We start from the raw sequence: 19655 nt of genomic DNA, 5'->3' as shown, positions 1-19655 counted from the left end.
TCTGTGCGATGGTGTGTGATGCTGTGTTCTTCTGTGTGATGGTATGTGATGGTATGTTCTTCTGTGTGATGGTGTGTGATGCTGTGTTCTTCTGTGTGATGGTGTGTTCTTCTGTGTGATGCTGTGTTCTTCTGTGTGATGGTATGTGATGGTGTGTTCTTCTGTGTGATGCTGTGTTCTTCTGTGTGATGGTGTATGATGGTGTGTGATGCTGTGTTCTTCTGTGTGATGGTATGTGATGGTGTGTTCTTCTGTGCGATGGTGTGTGATGGTGTGTTCTTCTGTGTGATGGTATGTGATGGTGTGTTCTTCTGTGCGATGGTGTGTGATGGTGTGTTCTTCTGTGTGATGGTGTATGATGGTGTGTGATGCTGTGTTCTTCTGTGTGATGGTATGTGATGCTGTGTTCTTCTGTGTGATGGTGTGTGATGGTGTGTTCTTCTGTGTGATGGTGTGTGATGCTGTGTTCTTCTGTGTGATGGTGTATGATGGTGTGTGATGGTGTGTTCTTCTGTGCGATGGTGTGTGATGGTATGTGATGCTGTGTTCTTCTGTGTGATGGTGTATGATGGTGTGTGATGCTGTGTTCTTCTGTGTGATGGTATGTGATGGTGTGTTCTTCTGTGTGATGGTGTGTGATGGTGTGTGATGGTGTATGATGGTGTGTGATGCTGTGTTCTTCTGTGTGATGGTGTGTGATGGTGTGTTCTTCTGTGTGATGGTGTGTGATGGTGTGTGATGCTGTGTTCTTCTGTGTGATGGTATGTGATGCTGTGTTCTTCTGTGTGATGGTGTGTGATGCTGTGTTCTTCTGTGTGATGGTGTGTGATGGTGTGTTCTTCTGTGTGATGGTGTGTGATGCTGTGTTCTTCTGTGTGATGGTATGTGATGGTGTGTTCTTCTGTGTGATGGTATGTGATGGTGTGTTCTTCTGTGTGATGGTGTGTGATGGTGTGTTCTTCTGTGTGATGGTGTGTGATGGTGTTTGATGGTGTGTTCTTCTGTGTGATGGTGTGTGATGCTGTGTTCTTCTGTGTGATGGTGTATGATGGTGTGTGATGGTGTGTTCTTCTGTGCGATGGTGTGTGATGGTATGTGATGCTATATTCTTCTGTGTGATGGTGTATGATGGTGTGTGATGCTGTGTTCTTCTGTGTGATGGTATGTGATGGTGTGTTCTTCTGTGTGATGGTGTGTGATGGTGTGTGATGGTGTGTGATGGTGTGTTCTTCTGTGTGATGGTGTGTGATGCTGTGTTCTTCTGTGTGATGGTGTGTGATGGTGTGTGATGGTGTGTTCTTCTGTGCGATGGTGTGTGATGGTATGTGATGGTGTGTTCTTCTGTGTGATGGTGTGTGATGCTGTGTTCTTCTGTGTGATGGTGTGTGATGGTGTGTTCTTCTGTGTGATGGTGTGTGATGCTGAGTTCTTCTGTGTGATGGTATGTGATGGTGTGTTCTTCTGTGTGATGGTATGTGATGGTGTGTTCTTCTGTGTGATGGTGTGTTCTTCTGTGTGATGGTGTGTGATGGTGTTTGATGGTGTGTTCTTCTGTGTGATGGTGTGTGATGGTGTGTTCTTCTGTGTGATGGTGTATGATGGTGTGTGATGGTGTGTTCTTCTGTGTGATGGTGTGTGATGGTGTGTTCTTCTGTGTGATGGTGTGTGATGGTGTGTTCTTCTGTGCGATGGTGTGTGATGGTGTGTTCTTCTGTGTGATGGTGTGTGATGGTGTGTTCTTCTGTGCGATGGTGTGTGATGGTGTGTGATGGTGTGTGATGGTGTGTGATGGTGTGTTCTTCTGTGTGATGGTGTGTGATGGTGTGTTCTTCTGTGCGAGTGTGTGTGATGGTGTGTGATGGTATGTTCTTCTGTGTGATGGTGTGTGATGCTGTGTTCTTCTGTGTGATGGTATGTGATGGTGTGTTCTTCAGTGTGATGGTGTGTGATGCTGTGTTCTTCTGTGTGATGGTATGTGATGGTGTGTTCTTCTGTGTGATGGTGTGTGATGGTGTGTGATGGTGTGTGATGGTGTGTGATGGTGTGTTCTTCTGTGCGATGGTGTGTGATGGTGTGTTCTTCTGTGTGATGGTGTGTGATGGTGTATGATGGTGTGTTCTTCTGTGCGATGGTGTGTGATGGTATGTGATGCTGTGTTCTTCTGTGTGATGGTGTGTGATGCTGTGTTCTTCTGTGTGATGGTGTGTGATGGTGTGTTCTTCTGTGTGATGGTGTGTGATGCTGTGTTCTTCTGTGTGATGGTATGTGATGGTGTGTTCTTCTGTGTGATGGTATGTGATGGTGTGTTCTTCTGTGTGATGGTATGTGATGGTGTGTTCTTCTGTGTGATGGTGTGTGATGGTGTTTGATGGTGTGTTCTTCTGTGTGATGGTGTGTGATGGTGTGTTCTTCTGTGTGATGGTGTATGATGGTGTGTGATGGTGTGTTCTTCTGTGCGATGGTGTGTGATGGTATGTGATGCTGTGTTCTTCTGTGTGATGGTGTATGATGGTGTGTGATGCTGTGTTCTTCTGTGTGATGGTATGTGATGGTGTGTTCTTCTGTGTGATGGTATGTGATGGTGTGTTCTTCTGTGCGATGGTATGTGATGGTGTGTTCTTCTGTGTGATGGTGTATGATGGTGTGTGATGGTGTGTTCTTCTGTGTGATGGTATGTGATGGTGTGTTCTTCTGTGTGATGGTGTGTGATGGTGTGTTCTTCTGTGTGATGGTGTGTGATGGTGTGTTCTTCTGTGCGATGGTGTGTGATGGTGTGTTCTTCTGTGTGATGGTGTGTGATGGTGTGTTCTTCTGTGCAATGGTGTGTGATGGTGTGTGATGGTGTGTGATGGTGTGTGATGGTGTGTTCTTCTATGTGATGGTGTGTGATGGTGTGTTCTTCTGTGCGAGGGTGTGTGATGGTGTGTGATGGTATGTGATGGTGTGTTCTTCTGTGTGATGGTGTGTGATGGTGTGTTCTTCTGTGTGATGGTGTGTGATGGTGTTTGATGGTGTGTTCTTCTGTGTGATGGTGTGTGATGCTGTGTTCTTCTGTGTGATGGTATGCGATGGTGTGTTCTTCTGTGTGATGCTGTGTTCTTCTGTGTGATGGTGTATGATGGTGTGTGATGCTGTGTTCTTCTGTGTGATGGTATGTGATGGTGTGTTCTTCTGTGCGATGGTGTGTGATGGTGTGTTCTTCTGTGTGATGGTGTGTGACGCTGTGTTCTTCTGTGTGATGGTGTGTTCTTCTGTGTGATGGTGTGTTCTTCTGTGTGATGGTGTGTGATGCTGTGTTCTTCTGTGTGATGGTATGTGATGGTGTGTTCTTCTGTGTGATGCTGTGTTCTTCTGTGTGATGGTGTATGATGGTGTGTGATGCTGTGTTTTTCTGTGTGATGGTATGTGATGGTGTGTTCTTCTGTGCGATGGTGTGTGATGGTGTGTTCTTCTGTGTGATGGTATGTGATGGTGTGTTCTTCTGTGTGATGGTGTGTGATGCTGTGTTCTTCTGTGTGATGGTGTATGATGGTGTGTGATGCTGTGTTCTTCTGTGTGATGGTATGTGATGGTGTGTTCTTCTGTGTGATGGTGTGTGATGCTGTGTTCTTCTGTGTGATGGTGTGTGATGGTGTGTTCTTCTGTGTGATGGTGTGTGATGCTGTGTTCTTCTGTGTGATGGTGTATGATGGTGTGTGATGGTGTGTTCTTCTGTGCGATGGTGTGTGATGGTATGTGATGCTGTGTTCTTCTGTGTGATGGTGTATGATGGTGTGTGATGCTGTGTTCTTCTGTGTGATGGTATGTGATGATGTGTTCTTCTGTGTGATGGTGTGTGATGGTGTGTGATGGTGTATGATGGTGTGTGATGCTGTGTTCTTCTGTGTGATGGTGTGTGATGGTGTGTTCTTCTGTGTGATGGTGTGTGATGGTGTGTGATGGTGTGTTCTTCTGTGCGATGGTGTGTGATGGTATGTGATGCTGTGTTCTTCTGTGTGATGGTGTGTGATGCTGTGTTCTTCTGTGTGATGGTGTGTGATGGTGTGTTCTTCTGTGTGATCGTGTGTGATGCTGTGTTCTTCTGTGTGATGGTATGTGATGGTGTGTTCTTCTGTGTGATGGTATGTGATGGTGTGTTCTTCTGTGTGATGGTGTGTGATGGTGTGTTCTTCTGTGTGATGGTGTGTGATGGTGTTTGATGGTGTGTTCTTCTGTGTGATGGTGTGTGATGCTGTGTTCTTCTGTGTGATGGTGTATGATGGTGTGTGATGGTGTGTTCTTCTGTGCGATGGTGTGTGATGGTATGTGATGCTGTGTTCTTCTGTGTGATGGTGTATGATGGTGTGTGATGCTGTGTTCTTCTGTGTGATGGTATGTGATGGTGTGTTCTTCTGTGTGATGGTGTGTGATGGTGTGTGATGGTGTGTGATGGTGTGTGATGGTGTGTTCTTCTGAGTGATGGTGTGTGATGCTGTGTTCTTCTGTGTGATGGTGTGTGATGGTGTGTGATGGTGTGTTCTTCTGTGCGATGGTGTGTGATGGTATGTGATGCTGTGTTCTTCTGTGTGATGGTGTGTGATGCTGTGTTCTTCTGTGTGATGGTGTGTGATGGTGTGTTCTTCTGTGTGATGGTGTGTGATGCTGTGTTCTTCTGTGTGATGGTATGTGATGGTGTGTTCTTCTGTGTGATGGTATGTGATGGTGTGTTCTTCTGTGTGATGGTGTGTGATGGTGTGTTCTTCTGTGTGATGGTGTGTGATGGTGTTTGATGGTGTGTTCTTCTGTGTGATGGTGTGTGATGGTGTGTTCTTCTGTGTGATGGTGTATGATGGTGTGTGATGGTGTGTTCTTCTGTGTGATGGTATGTGATGGTGTGTTCTTCTGTGTGATGGTGTGTGATGGTGTGTTCTTCTGTGTGATGGTGTGTGATGGTGTGTTCTTCTGTGCGATGGTGTGTGATGGTGTGTTCTTCTGTGTGATGGTGTGTGATGGTGTGTTCTGTGCGATGGTGTGTGATGGTGTGTGATGGTGTGTGATGGTGTGTTCTTCTGTGTGATGGTGTGTGATGGTGTGTTCTTCTGTGCGAGGGTGTGTGATGGTGTGTGATGGTATGTGATGGTGTGTTCTTCTGTGTGATGGTGTGTGATGCTGTGTTCTTCTGTGTGATGGTATGTGATGGTGTGTTCTTCTGTGTGATGGTGTGTGATGCTGTGTTCTTCTGTGTGATGGTATGTGATGGTGTGTTCTTCTGTGCGATGGTGTGTGATGGTGTGTGATGGTGTGTGATGGTGTGTGATGGTGTGTTCTTCTGTGCGATGGTGTGTGATGGTGTGTTCTTCTGTGTGATGGTGTGTGATGGTGTGTGATGGTGTGTTCTTCTGTGCGATGGTGTGTGATGGTATGTGATGCTGTGTTCTTCTGTGTGATGGTGTGTGATGCTGTGTTCTTCTGTGTGATGGTGTGAAGGGGACCTGGCCAGGCGGCCGCTCCCTGGCTGGCCTCACACAGGCCCGTCCACCCCCAGCAGTGCCCGGCTTCTGGCCTCACCTCAGTGAGCTTCACATACACTTTCTCCAATGCATGTTAAACAAGGTTAAAACAGGCCTGCCATAACCAACTAACATACACTTGAAGAAGAAGAAGAAGAATAGTAATTATAACATAAACAGCAACAGCTTGTGTGCCAAAATGAAATTTATGAAAGCAGCATGCCTTCAGCCATGCACACATGTTGGAGCCAAGCAAGCTGGCTGAGCACAGGGCAGCCATGGCGGGGGCTGCGTCTGTGGAACATGGCAGCCTTTGAGCAGATGGCCACGAGATGCGTGTGGGACTTGTGTGGCACTGCATGGAGAGAACTTGGTGGAAGGTTGACCGCTGGGTCAACTGAGCTTCGGAATTACGCCCTGGAGCCTGTGCTCCAGCGGGCATTCCTAAGGTGGCGCCACAGAGCGCCTCCTGCTGCTCCTAACAAGGGCTGAGGTGGCACTGACCAGCCTCTGGGTCCGGCTCCCTGGGGCTGGACGCCAGCACTGTGGAGTCCAGCAGTGAGGTCCTGGTGGCTCCAGTTAGCTCCAGACTTCTGGCGCCTGGTATCCGCATCCTGGGCTCTGGAAGGTGGGCTCCTGCCTGGACGATCACTGAGGGCCAAGGCCTGTGGAGCTTGCTGTCATAAAATTACTCCATGTGTAGGTATGCAATTAATAATAACTGTGATTCCAAAGCATTCCCTGTACATTGCATAGATACTTATATATTGAAATATTCCCACAAGTAATTACCTCATTACTATTAGGAAAATTCAAGTGTCCAAATATGAATGCCTTTCTCAAGTCTACACTTCACTTTCCTTGATGCACTTTATGAAAACTGTGAATAATAGGGAAACATGCCCTTTTTCCCCAGGTTGTCCTGGTGCCAAAAAGCACGAGTTTCTGACGAGCGTCCTGGATGCGCTGTCCACAGACATGGTCCACGCGGTCTCAGACCCATCCGCTTCGTCTGGCAGGTGTGCTGGCATCTGTGCAGAGCGCTGTGCAGGCAGGAAGCCCAGGCCCCCACAGGCATGCCGGGAAACCTGGAGAGTGAGGCCAGGCCGGGCTACCCTGGGCAGTGTGAGACAGGACAGCAGGGACTGCAGCAAAGGTGCCGCCCCCCCCCAGGAAGCCAAGACGCCCCGTCATTGCTCTGTGCATGTGGGGCGGGGAATAGAGGCTCTGACACCTCCTTCCCGGGACCACGGGGAAAACTCTGATTCAAAATGTTCAGGACCAAATTCTCAGGATGCTTCTCTTTATTGAAATTCACTGCCTTGCCTGTGATTCAGTGGCTTCGGTGACAATAACACTGCTTTTTGTGTAAGCGCTGCTTTCTTGTGTGCATGGTAGACAGAGCCCAGGTTCTGTGTGGGTTCGGCACCCAGTGGGCACTCAGTCCTCTGCCAAGTCCAGCTCAGCCAGGAGGTCAGGGTTCCCTGGGGACACCAGGAGGGTGGGGCTTCCTCGGGAACAGCAGTGGGCCCTCAGCCATCGGGGATTCCCCAGGGACAGCCGTTGTGTAGCACACCATCGGGATCTGTGTACTCAGAAGAATTTTCTTTTCTTCTTTTTTGTGGTTGGTGGTGGGGCTTGGACTCTGGGCCTGGGCGCTGTCCCTGAGCTCTTCCGCTCAAGGCTACCGCCCTGCCCCTGGGCCTGGGCGCTGTCCCTGAGCTCTTCCACTCAAGGCTACTACCCTGCCCCTGGAGCCACGGGCCCACTTCTGCCTTTCTCTGGTTAATTGCAGATAAGGGTCTCGGGGAGGTGGCCGGCCAGGCCTTCCGGCCCTGACCCAGCTGTGTTCCTTCCAGGCTCTCGGAACCAGACCCCAGCCATACCCTGGAAGAGCGGGTAGTACACTGGTACTTCAAGCTACTTGATAAAAACTCCAGCGGAGACATTGGGAAAAAAGAAATCAAGCCTTTCAAGAGATTCCTTCGGAAAAAATCCAAGCCCAAAAAGTGTGTGAAGAAGTTTGTTGAGTATTGTGACGTGAATAACGACAAGTCCATCTCTGTGCAGGAGCTCATGGGCTGCCTGGGCGCCTCCAAGGAGGAAGGGAAGGCCGACACCAGGAAGCGCCACAGTAAGAGCCGTCCTCCCTCCTCTCCATCCGTCCGTCCGTCCGTCCGCCCCTCAGGTTTTATGTCTGTGTGGTTGCTGGGCTGCTTGTGTCTGTGTGGCTGGCGCTGGTGGGCGCTATGTCTCAACCGTCACATGCAGGAACGTGAGCCACGCCACGTTACTGCAGGACCTTTCTGACTCTGGAGTGATCACGTTGCCGTGTGGCGACCCTTCCGCCTGGCGGCAAGACCACTGCTCAGCGCTGCTCCGGGGCTCCAGGTTGTGAGATCGGCTCTGGCTCCTGGTCTGGCCTGGCTAGACCACATTCTCCTACTTGCACTTTCTGCCGTAGTTGAAGGCATAGTGAAGGCCGCAGTGCCCAGCTGCTGGCTGAGTCTGGGTCTTCGAAACCTTTTCCTTGAGCCAGCCTGCAGGCCGGTCCTCACCTCCAGGACTGGCTCCGCTGCTGAGCCTCGTGTTATGCAAAACCTGGCTGCCACCTGGTGTTTGGGGTCCCTTACACATGCACAAGCCCCTCTGCCGCCTGATAGCGTTAAAGAGGGGTACAGTGACATAGCACAGTGTCGTGGAGGGGATGCATGCACTGGCTGGAGCCCTGGATGCCCTCTGGCAAGGGAGGCCATGCAGACTCAACAGGGAGGGAAGAGCTGAGCACCAACTCTGAGCATGGCTGCCTTGTTCTCCCGGGCACTTTGAGGTTATCTCCTGGGTGACGGCAGCCTGGGCACCGGTGCAGACACAGAGGAAGACACAGGTGCGGAACAGGCTCAGGCACAGGTGTAGACCCAGGAGTAGTCACAGGTGTGGACACAGGTGAGGGCACAGGTGTCACAGGTGTCACAGGTGTAGACACAGGTGTGGGCACAGGTGAGGGCACAGGTGTGGGCACAGGTGTCACAGGTGTAGACACAGGTGTGGGCACAGGTGCAGTCACAGGTATAGGCACAGCTGAGGGCACAGATGTAGACACGGATGAGGCACTGGTGCAAAAGGTGTGGCCACAGGTGTAGTCACAGGTGCATTACAGGTGAAGACACAGGTACAGTCACAGGTGTGGACACAGGTACAGACACAGGTACAAACAGAGGTACAGGCACAAATGTGGGCACAGGTGCAGACACAGGTACAGACACAGGTGCAAACACAGGTGCGGGCACAGGTGTAGACACAGGTGTAGTCACAAGTGCAAACATAGGTGAGGGCACAGGTGCAGATTAGGTGCAGACATGGGTGCAGTCACAGGTGTTGACACAAGTACAGACCCAGGAGCAGATACAGGTGCGGACACAGATGCGGGCACAGGTGCAGACACAGGTGCGAGCACGGGGTAGTCACAGGTGCAGACACAGGTGAGGGCACAGGTGCAGACACAGGTACAGACACAGGTGCAAACACAGGTGCGGGCACAGGTGTAGACACAGGTGTAGTCCGAAGTGCAAACATAGGTGAGGGCACAGGTGTAGACACAGGTACAGACACAGGTGCAAACACAGGTGTGGGCATAGGTGTAGACACAGGTGTAGTCACAAGTGCAAACATAGGTGGGGGCACAGGTGCAGATCAGGTGCAGACATGGGTGCAGTCACAGTAGACACAAGTACAGACCCAGGAGCAGATACAGGTGCAGACACAGCTGCGGGCACAGGTGCAGACACAGGTGTGAGCAGGGGTAGTCACAGGTGTAGACACAGTTGAGGGCACAGGTAGGGGTGCAGGCGTGGGCACAGCCACCACAGGAATAGTCAGCTCCCCCACCCCCAGATGACAGAGGAGGGGAAGGCCGTGGGCAAGCGGGACTTCGTGGAAGTGACACAGTGCGAGGACAGAACTCTTGCTGTGCTGCCAGCCTTGCTCTGCTGGGGAGGCAGAGCTGAAGCCGTGATGGGTTCAAGCAGCTGATGGGATGTGGAAGCCCGGGAGCCTGTGGAGTGGACTCCATCAGGGTGACACCAAGGCCTCGTGGGCACGTGGGTGGTGTGAGCTGAGCATGGCGAGGGCATCTTTCCCAGCCTGGTCAGCACGCTCTGCCCTGGCAGAAGAAGGCAGGTACTCTCGGAGGCCAGGGTGGACTGGTCGCTGCAGCGCTCGTGGGCTGAGGGGACCTGCACACGTGGGAAGCCCTCACCCTTCCAGTGCCCCATCAGGCAGGGGGCCGGCCAGGGAGGACAGTGTCCACGCTCCACGGAGACACTGTTCTCACCACAGGAGGAGAGGAAGCCCTGGGCCAGTGCAGTGCAGCAGACCCTCCAAGGCAGGGCAGACCCTGGGCCTCTGAAGGGCTGGGGTGTTGGAGCCCGAGTAGGGTTGCGTCAGGTGCGGGACTGGCGCCCTCCTCTGCAGGCCCTCCGGGCACACGGAGGCGCCCCAGGGTCGTGGTCAACACCACTCTTCCCTCCCTCACCCGCCAATAGGAGACAGACTTCAGAAACATTAGACGTTTGCGCAAACTTGAGCACTGGGATCGGATGCATGTGCAGTTGGTCTCATTTCAGTTAAGCGCATTACCTTTTCGTTTTCCATGAAGGCTTTGGTTCGATTTCCCTCTCGATTTCATGAAGATTTATTTTTTCCTACCCCATAGAGTTTGAGAAAGACTAAGCAGCAGGAATTGTGGCTCTCTCATGCACGCGTTAGCTCGCACACACCCAGCACCAGCATGTTACTGGATTTTTGTTTCCTCTTTTTTTATTTGCCAACTGTTCAGTGGTGCATTTCTAGTCTGACAAAGAAGAGAAATGAGTTAAGAGACATATCCAGGGCCTCCACCCTCAGTTTCAAAAAGTATTTCTATGAATATGTCTACATAAACTGACGACTTTTCCTGCATGGAATGGAATCATAGCACAGATACCTTCCAAATTAGTCACACTGATTTCAAGCAATTATGAAAGATTTTATCTTCAAGCTGTTGCAATTAAGACATGTTGGAAAGCTCAATGTAAATTATCACTCTCATAAAATATAAAAGATGGATTATTATCTGAAAGCAATTGAGAGATTATAAAGACAAGAAAGCATGAGTTTATAAAGACCTCAGGTTCAGGGAAGATTACGTTATTTCATAATTATCCAGAATAACCCATTGGGAGGAAGCTCAGCAGTGACTCAGAATTGGACCCTGGAAGTATGAAGTATGGGGTCTGACCAAATTATCTTTTCAACCAAATTGTCATGCTAGCTGCCGTCTCGCAGGCGAATCGCCCCCAGCCAGGCTTGTGTTCTGGGCACCAGGGAATAATAACGTTGTACCTGCCAACTGTGCCCTGAAGCCTGCCTCGGGCACCTGGGACGTCCCCCGGTCCCCCGTCCTTGCCTCCCAGAAACCTATGTCTAGCCACTGTGCCTCACTGCACTTTTGTTCTGATCATTTACTTTCTGTGCACCACGATTAATTAATTGGTAATTTTGCTAGCTCCTCCTGCATTTTCATAGCATTTCCCCGCTACTGAATCTCAAATGGACATAGCAAGTTGTTTTTCTTGTAATTAATTTTTCCTTACTGTCATTTACCTTTCATTTGTAGCCATATTTTAAGAGACTGGCATTAACTATAAAACTAAGTGACAAGAGCCGCCCACTGTCAAATGGCCGGCTTGGTTCAGAGCAGGGGGTGGCACTGGAGGGCCCTCAGAGGGCGTTGGCAAGGACAGAGGAAGGCAGTGGGATGCCATCTACTCTGCACATTCGTAGGAAGCAGAAGGAGGTCAGCCCCAGATGGGCAGGAGAGGGCTGCCCCGCCGGTGGGGCCCTGGGCGTCTCAGGAGCTGGGGTGGATACCGCGGGAAGGTCAGCCCGCCGCCAAACGTTAGTGCTTCATGATTTCATATACCCCTGCGAGAGGTCAGGCGCTTGCCAGTGTGCGGCTCAAACTTCCACCGCAGGATCCATGCTCCTCGAGAAGGTGCAGGAATGTTCTAGAAGGAAGTCCTTCACGGCTAGTGGACCGAGTTCTCATGATTTGGGAAAGCAGGCAAGGGAGGGTGTGACGGGTGGATGCTGTGCTCGTGGACGGATGGGTTTCAGTGCAGCCCTTTGGGCAACTGTCCAGAGATATGTTTAAGTGAGTTTAAAAAGCCAGATGCCAGGGGCTCACGCGGGAGGTAATTCCAGATACTCAGGAAGGTGAGGTCTGAGGATCAGGAAGCCAGGCTGGGCAGTAAAGTTTGAAATTCTTCATGTCCAATTAACCACGCCAGGAAAGCCAGAGGTGCAACTGCGGCTCAAGCGGTAGAGCAGGAACCCCGAGCAAAAGAAGCTCAGGGACAGTGCCGGGCCCCAGGAAATAAATACAATGAATTAATTCAAGAAAATAATAGACTAGCACATTTGTGTTGCTAGAGAGTGTTTACGGTGATTAGAACCTGCTCCTAGTTTATGCTTATCCATCATTTCTATAATCTGAATTTATACGTTATCTTCATGTAAACAATCTGATCAGTTAGTGCCTTTCTAAAAGTGAAGAGGATCTAATTGTGAATCCTTTTTTCCCACCTAGCCCCCAGAGCGAATGCTGACAGCACTTCTAATAGACAGGTGAGTGTGTCTGTACTTGGGCCTCACAGCTCCCCAGTTTCCTGGTGGGCCTGGGATCGCTGTGGCGCGGTCCAGGCGAGGTGCCAGAGACCCCGCTCTGATCCACAAACTTGAGTTTTAAAATCTCTCACTGAAAGATTTTGCCTCGTTTTTTTTAATTGCTGAAGTGTCTGTTCCTGGGGCATTCTAAAGGACACTTCTGGGGGTTGTGTTTTGGGGGAAATGTGTGCTTAGCGCATGCTCCTGGGTTTCATGCTTGACTTTTTCCGCTTAAGGAGTTGGCAGAGGGGATCCTGAGCTTGCGGCCTCCCTCTGTGTGTACGAGTGTGTATTTGTTTTTCGGAACCCACACCTCTGCCTGTGCAATTAGTGGGTGTTGCCTTTCCCGGGAGGCAGACGGGAGCCGTCCCCTCCTCACAGCCCGGGCACTGGGCTTCCTGGGGGACCACCAGCGAGCGGACGTGCTGTGCAGGCCGCTGCCCCAGCCTGGTGCCGGCCGGACCAGGGCAGCCCCCACGCGGGCTGCGGGTTTTCAGTGGGGACCCAGCACACACCTTGCTTGTAACGGAAAACCAAGTCCTCAGCAGGGACGCGTGATTCCTTTCCCTTGGTTTAGCAAGTGTTTATGGTTTTAGCGTTCCAAATCCCGCCACAGATCACTTACACTTGAAAAACGGGGCTGATCTGAGAGCCATTACCTGACCTGACCGTGTCCCCAACGCGTCCCGGGCCCGGTCCTCAGAGGACGGCCAGTGTTGGTGATGTGTGCTGCACTCCACCTGAACGCCAAACACCACCTCGCCGGGGTTTTCCCACTACAATGCAGCTTGCCTGGTTTCTGCCGCATTTGCTATGGCTCTCCATTCCCAGGAGGGCTGTGGAGGGGCACCGGGGGCCTCGGGCCGGGGCGTGTGGGTTGGGGCTTTGGGCAGGGGTGCTCAGGCTGGGGGCCTTGGAAATGGGGGCTCCTGGGGCAGGGGTGCTCAGGCCTGGGGCCTTGGGCCAGGGCTCCTGGGGCAGGGGTGCTCAGGCCGGGGGCCTTGGGCCAGGGCTCCTGGGGCAGGGGTGCTCAGGCTGGGGGCCATGGAAATGGGGGCTCCTGGGGCAGGGGTGCACAGGCCTGGGGCCTTGGGCCGGGGCTCCTGGGGCAGGGGTGCACAGGCCTGGGGCCTCGGGCTGGGGCTCCTGGGGCAGGGGTGCACAGACCACCCTTGTCTTTGCGGGAAGGTGAAGGATGTATCCGTCTTCATCCAATGTCTGTCTTCCTTTTGTTGCAGCCAAGGAAGCAAGGGTGAGCGGCTCGCCTCTCCGTGGCCGTTTCTAGACATGTGGGCCTCTGCCTCACCAAAGCGCAATTAAAGATAAGAACCAAAACATAGTATTTGCACTTTGTACTTTACATGTAAATTCACCCTGTAGAAAGAAGATATTTAAGCGGACTGTTTTAATCTGTGAAAGTGGAAGGCTGGCTTCAGCAGCAGCATTGCCTGTGACTGCACGTCCGCTCTTGACGCTGGACGCAGACCTGGGGACACGGGCGTGGGACGTGGCTACACTTGGTTCTGGGTTTGCTCGGTGGGTGGCAGCTGGGCCCGCAGCCCTCTGGCGCCCGGCCCGGCTGGCACATGTTTCCGAGGAGTTTGCAATGCCATGCCCTTGCCCCGCACGGCCAGCCTGCCCCTGGGGTCCTGTGCTTGTCTGTTTGGTTTGTCAGCAGTCTTGCTCATGCCACATGTCACACGTAGGGAAGTTTGCTGTCACGCCTGCGCTTCCTCACCAGCTCACAGCCCACAGGCCCAGCTCCAGCCGACCGGCACGACCCGCCAGCTCAACTCCACGCTGGCCCGCTCCTCTCTTCTCCTGGGCCGCCCCAATCTCCTGTGGCCCATCCCAGGGCGCCGTGGAAGGGAGGGTCACCCACACCAATCGTGGACAGTCTGGTGGAAGGCACAGCAGGCCATGTGGAGAGGGGGAGTCCAGCAGCAGAAGCCAATGCCCACTGCCTGTGACGGTGGCTTCCTTCTTTCTTACTGCCTCAAGGGAGGGAGACTTGCTGACAGGGTCTACCTGATGTTCCAGTGGAGAAGGACCGGGAAGCAGACTGTCGTCCAGACCTGAGGGGTCAGCCTTGGCCTGCTGCCCCGAGGACCCACGTGGGGAATGGGGGCGGCGTGGTGTGGGAAGCTCTCAGGTCAGGCTCTGGGGGAACGCTCTCCACGCCGGCCGCCTCCCACCACAGAGAAGGACCCGGGGTCTGTAACTGTGTGTGCAGACGCTTCACGAACCTCAACTATGCAAGGGTTAGGAAACATGAGAGCATTCCAGCTAACACTAGTGACCCTACATGTGTTGGAAAACCTTTTCTATTTTTGAACTTCAAATTTAATCATTTTCCTTAGATTAAAATATGCTATCAAAACTGTATTTAGTCCTTTCTTTCCAGACTTTTTAAAAATGTATTTGTGTGTGTGTGTGAATGTGTGTATCTGTCTGTGTGCATCTGTGTGTGTCTGTCTCTGTGTGTGTATCTATGTGTATGTGTCTCTGTGTGAATATGTGTTTGTGTGTCTGTATGTGGGTATGTGTCTGTGTGTGTGCATCAGTGTGTCTGTGTGTCTATGTCTGTGTGTGAGTATGTGTGTCTCTGTGTGTGTCTGTGTATGTGTCTGTCTGCCTGTGTATATCTGTGTGCGTGTGTCTGTATATGTCTCTGTGTGTGTATCTATGTGTATGTGTCTGTGTGTGAATATGTGCTTGTGTGTCTATATGTGGGTATGTGTCTGTGTGTGTGTATCAGTGTGTCTGTGTGTCTATGTCTGTGTGTGAGTATGTGTGTCTCTGTGTGTGTCTGTGTATGTGTCTGTGTGTATCTATGTGTATGTGTCTCTCTGTGAATATGTGTTTGTGTGTCTGTATGTGGGTATGTGTCTGTGTGTGTGTATCAGTGTGTCTGTGTGTCTGTCTGTGTGTATGTGTGTCTCTGTGTGTGTCTGTGTATGTGTCTGTGTGTATATCTATGTGTATGTGTCTCTGTGTGAATATGTGTTTGTGTGTCTGTATGTGGGTATGTGTCTGTGTGTGTATCAGTGTGTCTGTGTGTCTATGTCTGTGTGTGAGTATGTGTGTCTGTGTGTGTGTCTGTGTATGTGTCTGTGTGTGTATCTATGTGTATGTGTCTGTGGGTGAATATGTGTTTGTGTGTCTGTATGTGGGTATGTGTCTGTGTGTGTGTATCAGTGTGTCTGTGTGTCTATGTCTGTGTGTGAGTATGTGTGTCTCTGTGTATGTGTCTGTGTGTGTATCTATGTATATGTGTCTGTGTGTGAATGTGTGTTTGTGTGTCTATATATGGGTATGTGTCTGTGTGTGTGTATCAGTGTGTCTGTGTGTCTATGTCTGTGTGTGAGTATGTGTGTCTCTGTGTGTGTCTGTGTGTGTGTCTGTATATCTGTGTGTGTGTATCAGTGTGTTTGTGCCTGTGTATATCTCTGTGTGTGTATATCTCTGTGTGTATGAGTGTGTGTGTGTCTGTGTGTCTGTGTATATCTGTGTGTGTGTGTATCAGTGTGTCTGTGTCTATATCTCTGTGTGAGTGTGTGTGTGTATGTGAGTGAGTATTTGTGTGTATCAGTGTGTCTGTGTCTGTGTATATCTGTGTGTGTGTGAATGTGTGTGTGTCTGTGTATATCTGTGTGTGTGTATCAGTGTGTCTGTGTCTGTGTATATCTCTCTCTGTGTGTGTGAGTGTGTGTGTGTCTGTGTATATCTGTGTGTGTGAGTGTGTGTGTATCAGTGTGTATGTGTCTATATCTCTGTGTGAGTGTGTGTGTGTATGTGAGTGAGTATTTGTGTGTATCAGTGTGTCTGTGTCTGTGTATATCTGTGTGTGTGTGAATGTGTGTGTCTGTGTATATCTGTGTGTGTGTATCAGTGTGTCTGTGTCTGTGTATATCTGTGTGTGTGTGTGTGTCTGTGTATATCTGTGTGTGTATCAGTGTGTCTGTGTCTGTGTATATCTGTGTGTGTCTGTCTGTCTGTGTGTCTGTGTATATCTGTATATATGAGTGTGTGTATCAGTGTGTCTGTGTCTGTATATATCTGTGTGTGTGTGAATGTGTCTGTGTGTCTGTGTATATCTGTGTGTGTGATTGTGTGTGTATCAGTGTGTCTGTGTCTGTGTATATCTCTGTGTGTGTGAGTGTGTGTGTGTCTGTCTGTGTATCTGTGTATATCTGTGTGTGTGTATCAGTTGTCTGTGTCTGTGTATATCTCTGTGTGTGTGTGTGTCTGTCTGTGTGTCTGTGTATATCTGTGTGTGTGTATCAGTGTATCTGTGTCTGTGTATATCTCTGTGTGTGTGAGTGTATGTGTGTGTCTGTCTGTGTATATCTCTGTGTGTGTATCAGTGTGTCTGTATCTGTGTATATCTCTATGTGTGTGTGTGTGTCTGCCTGTGTGTCTGTGTATATCTGTGTGTGTGTGTATCAGTGTGTCTGTGTCTGTGTATATCTGTGTGAGTGTGTGTGTGTGTCTGTGTATATCTCTGTGTGTGTATCAGTGTGTCTGTGTCTGTGTATATCTCTGTGTGTGTCTGTCTGTCTGTGTGTCTGTGTATATCTGTGTGTGTGTATCAGTGTGTCTGTGTATATCTGTGTGAGTGTGTGTGTATCTGTGTGTGTGTATCAGTGTGTCTGTGTCTGTGTATATCTGTGTGAGTGCATGTGTGTGTCTGCGTGTGTGTCTGTGTGTATCTGTGTGTGTGTATCAGTGTGTCTGTGTCTGTGTATATCTGTGTGAGTGCATGTGTGTGTCTGCCTGTGTGTCTGTGTATATCTGTGTGTGTGTGTATCAGTGTGTCTGTGTCTGTGTATATCTGTGTGAGTATGTGTGTGTGTCTGTCTGTGTGTCTGTGTATATCTGTGTGTGTGTGTATCAGTGTGTCTGTGTCTGTGTATATCTGTGTGTGTGTGTGTGTGTGTGTGTGTGTGCGTGTGTTCCAGTACTGGGGCTTGAAATCAGCTGCTGAGCCCTATCCTTGAGGTTTCTTGCTTGAGGCTGGCCCTCTGCCCTTTGAGCCATGTCTCCACTTCCAGCTTTTTGCTGGTTAAATGGAGATGAGTCTCCTGGATGTCGCTGCCATGGCTGGCTCTGAACCCCGCTCCTCTGGTCACAGCCTCCTGAGAAGCTAGGATCTCAGGCCCAGCCATGCCTGCTCGCTCGTGAGTGTTCACTAGTGGAGCGGTGAAGACTGGAGCTGAGACGTGGGTCTGCCTGGGGAGACGGTGTCACTTCAGACCTCGCCCGCCTCCTGTGGAGATGGAGGCCGTGGGCAGGCGGTGTACAGCAGGAGGAGGGTGTGCCCCCATTACCACCGGGACGGACGGCAGAGCTCACCCTGTCCACCAGCCTCCTAGGACCGGAAGCTGACCCAGTCTCCAGTCCAGCCCCGGGGCCGGCCTCCTGCTCTTGCCTGGCTTCTCCCTGAGGCCCACAGCCTTCTTCTTCAACTCCCAGGCGTCCAGGCCTCTTCCGGGTCCTCCACTCCCTCCCGGTCAGTCCTCCCCCCGCCCCCCGCAGCAGCCTCCGCTCACGAATGTGCTGTTCTGAAAAACACCTGGAGGAGCCAGGAGGGCAGAAGTGCTCCCGGCAGGCCGCTGGGACTGGGCAGGGTCCAGGAGGCGGTGGAGCCTGGGTGAGGCCGACGCCAGCGCGGGAGGCAGTGAGCCTGCGTGTGCTCTCCACACCTGCCGCAGAGCCCACCTCCCTCCCGCCTCCGTCCTTGTCAAGTCTGTGCGGAGGCTTCACTCACCACCCTGCCTCCGTGTCTCTCTTGACTTCCATTTACGTTTGCAAGATGCAAGTGCTCAGATTTGTGGAACGGATGTACAGAAATGGCTACCATCAAAACCATGCTAAGCAGACGACCAACCACAGGAGCACAGAGCTACCCTGAAGACTGTAAGGCGACTGTAAAGCTCAACCCAGGGGACTGTGGGCAGGAGGAGGAGGAGGAGGAGGAGGAGGAGGAGGAGGAGGAGGAGGAGGAGGAGGAGGAGGGGGAGGAGGAGGAGGAGGAGGAGGAGGAGGAGGAGGAGAGGAGAAGGGGGAGGAGGAGGAGGAGGAGGAGGAGAGGGGAAGGGGGAGGGGGAGGAGGAGAAGGAGGAAGAGGAGGAGGAGGAGGACAGAGAGGGGGAGGGGGAGGAGGACCATGGCCACCATGGAGAGGGGATGCGGGGATGAGGCCAAAGGGCAACTCTAGTGGTGGTGACTGTGGAGCCAGGATAATGCTGGTGGTGATGATGATGGTGTCTGCTGTGATTTGGTGGTCGGTTGTGATGAGGATGAGGATGGGGACACACATTTTATGCTCATGGTTCCTTTCCTGATCCCCAACAACAGGACATCCAGCCTCGCCTCCACGTGGCACCTCTGGCAGCAGTGGTACCAGGAGAGGATGGCGGCCTTGGTGTCACCAGCTGGGAGCTGCTCCACAGCAGTGGTGATGTTCACCTGCACTCCAGGCTGCAGGCATGTCCAGCAGATGATGGTGCAGGGGGCAGTGGTGCAGTGGTGTAGATGGTGTACATAGTGCAGATGGTGCAGATGGTGCAGTGGTGTAGATGGTGTACATGGTGTAGATGGTATAGATGGTGCAGTGGTGTAGATGGTGCAGATGGTGCAGTGGTGTAGATGGTGTACATGGTGTAGATGGTATAGATGGTGCAGTGGTGTAGATGGTGCAGATGGTGCAGTGGTGTAGATGGTGTACATGGTGTAGATGGTGCAGTGGTGTAGATGGTGTACATGGTATAGATGGTGCAGATGGTGCAGTGGTGTAGATGGTGTACATGGTGTAGATGGTGTAGATGGTGCAGTGGTGTAGATGGTGTACATGGTGTAGATGGTATAGATGGTGTAGATGGTGTAGATGGTGTAGATGGTGTAGATGGTGCAGTGGTGTAGATGGTGTAGATGGTGCAGTGGTGTAGATGGTGTACATGGTGTAGATGGTGTAGATGGTGTAGATGGTGCAGTGGTATAGATGGTGTAGATGGTGTAGTTGGTATAGATGGTGTAGATGGTGTAGATGGTGAGTGGTGTAAATGGTGCAGTGGTATAGATGGTGTAGATGGTATAGATGGTGTAGATGGTGCAGTGGTGTAGATGGTGTAGTGGTGTAGATGATGTACTTGGTGCAGTGGTGTAGATGGTGTAGGTGGTGTAGATGGTGCAGTGGTATAGATGGTGTACATGGTGTAGATGGTGTAGATGGTGCAGTGGTGTAGATGGTGTACATGGTATAGATGGTGTAGATGGTGTACATGGTGTAGATGGTGTAGATGGTGTAGATGGTACAGTGGTGTAGATGGTGTAGATGGTGCAGTGGTGTAGATGGTGTAGTGGTATAAATGATGTACTTGGTGCAGTGGTGTAGATGGTATAGATGATATAGATGGTGTAGATGGTGTGGATGGTACAGATGGTATAGATGGTGCAATG

The 19655-nt window shown here is 51.2% G+C and overlaps 1 protein-coding gene across 2 annotated transcripts in view; it reads left to right on the top strand.

Annotated features, from left to right (window-relative positions):
• Smoc2 (SPARC related modular calcium binding 2) overlaps positions 1-14579 on the top strand; it is a 195506-nt gene extending 180927 nt beyond the window's left edge. For both annotated transcript variants that reach the window (XM_090337808.1, XM_090337810.1), the window contains exons 10-13: positions 6406-6508; positions 7349-7623; positions 12118-12155; positions 13433-14579. In XM_090337808.1, the coding sequence (XP_090193934.1) occupies positions 6406-6508; positions 7349-7623; positions 12118-12155; positions 13433-13450 (434 nt within the window). In that variant the 3' untranslated portion in view covers positions 13451-14579. The remainder of the gene's footprint in view (positions 1-6405; positions 6509-7348; positions 7624-12117; positions 12156-13432) is intronic.
• The last annotated feature ends 5076 nt before the right edge of the window (positions 14580-19655 follow it).

Source organism: Megascapheus bottae, chromosome 8 (genome assembly GCF_031878675.1).
Source record: "Megascapheus bottae isolate mThoBot1 chromosome 8, mThoBot2.hap1, whole genome shotgun sequence".
In the NCBI taxonomy this organism is placed as follows: domain Eukaryota; kingdom Metazoa; phylum Chordata; class Mammalia; order Rodentia; family Geomyidae; genus Megascapheus; species Megascapheus bottae.
This window is presented reverse-complemented; position numbering and strand designations above follow the sequence as displayed.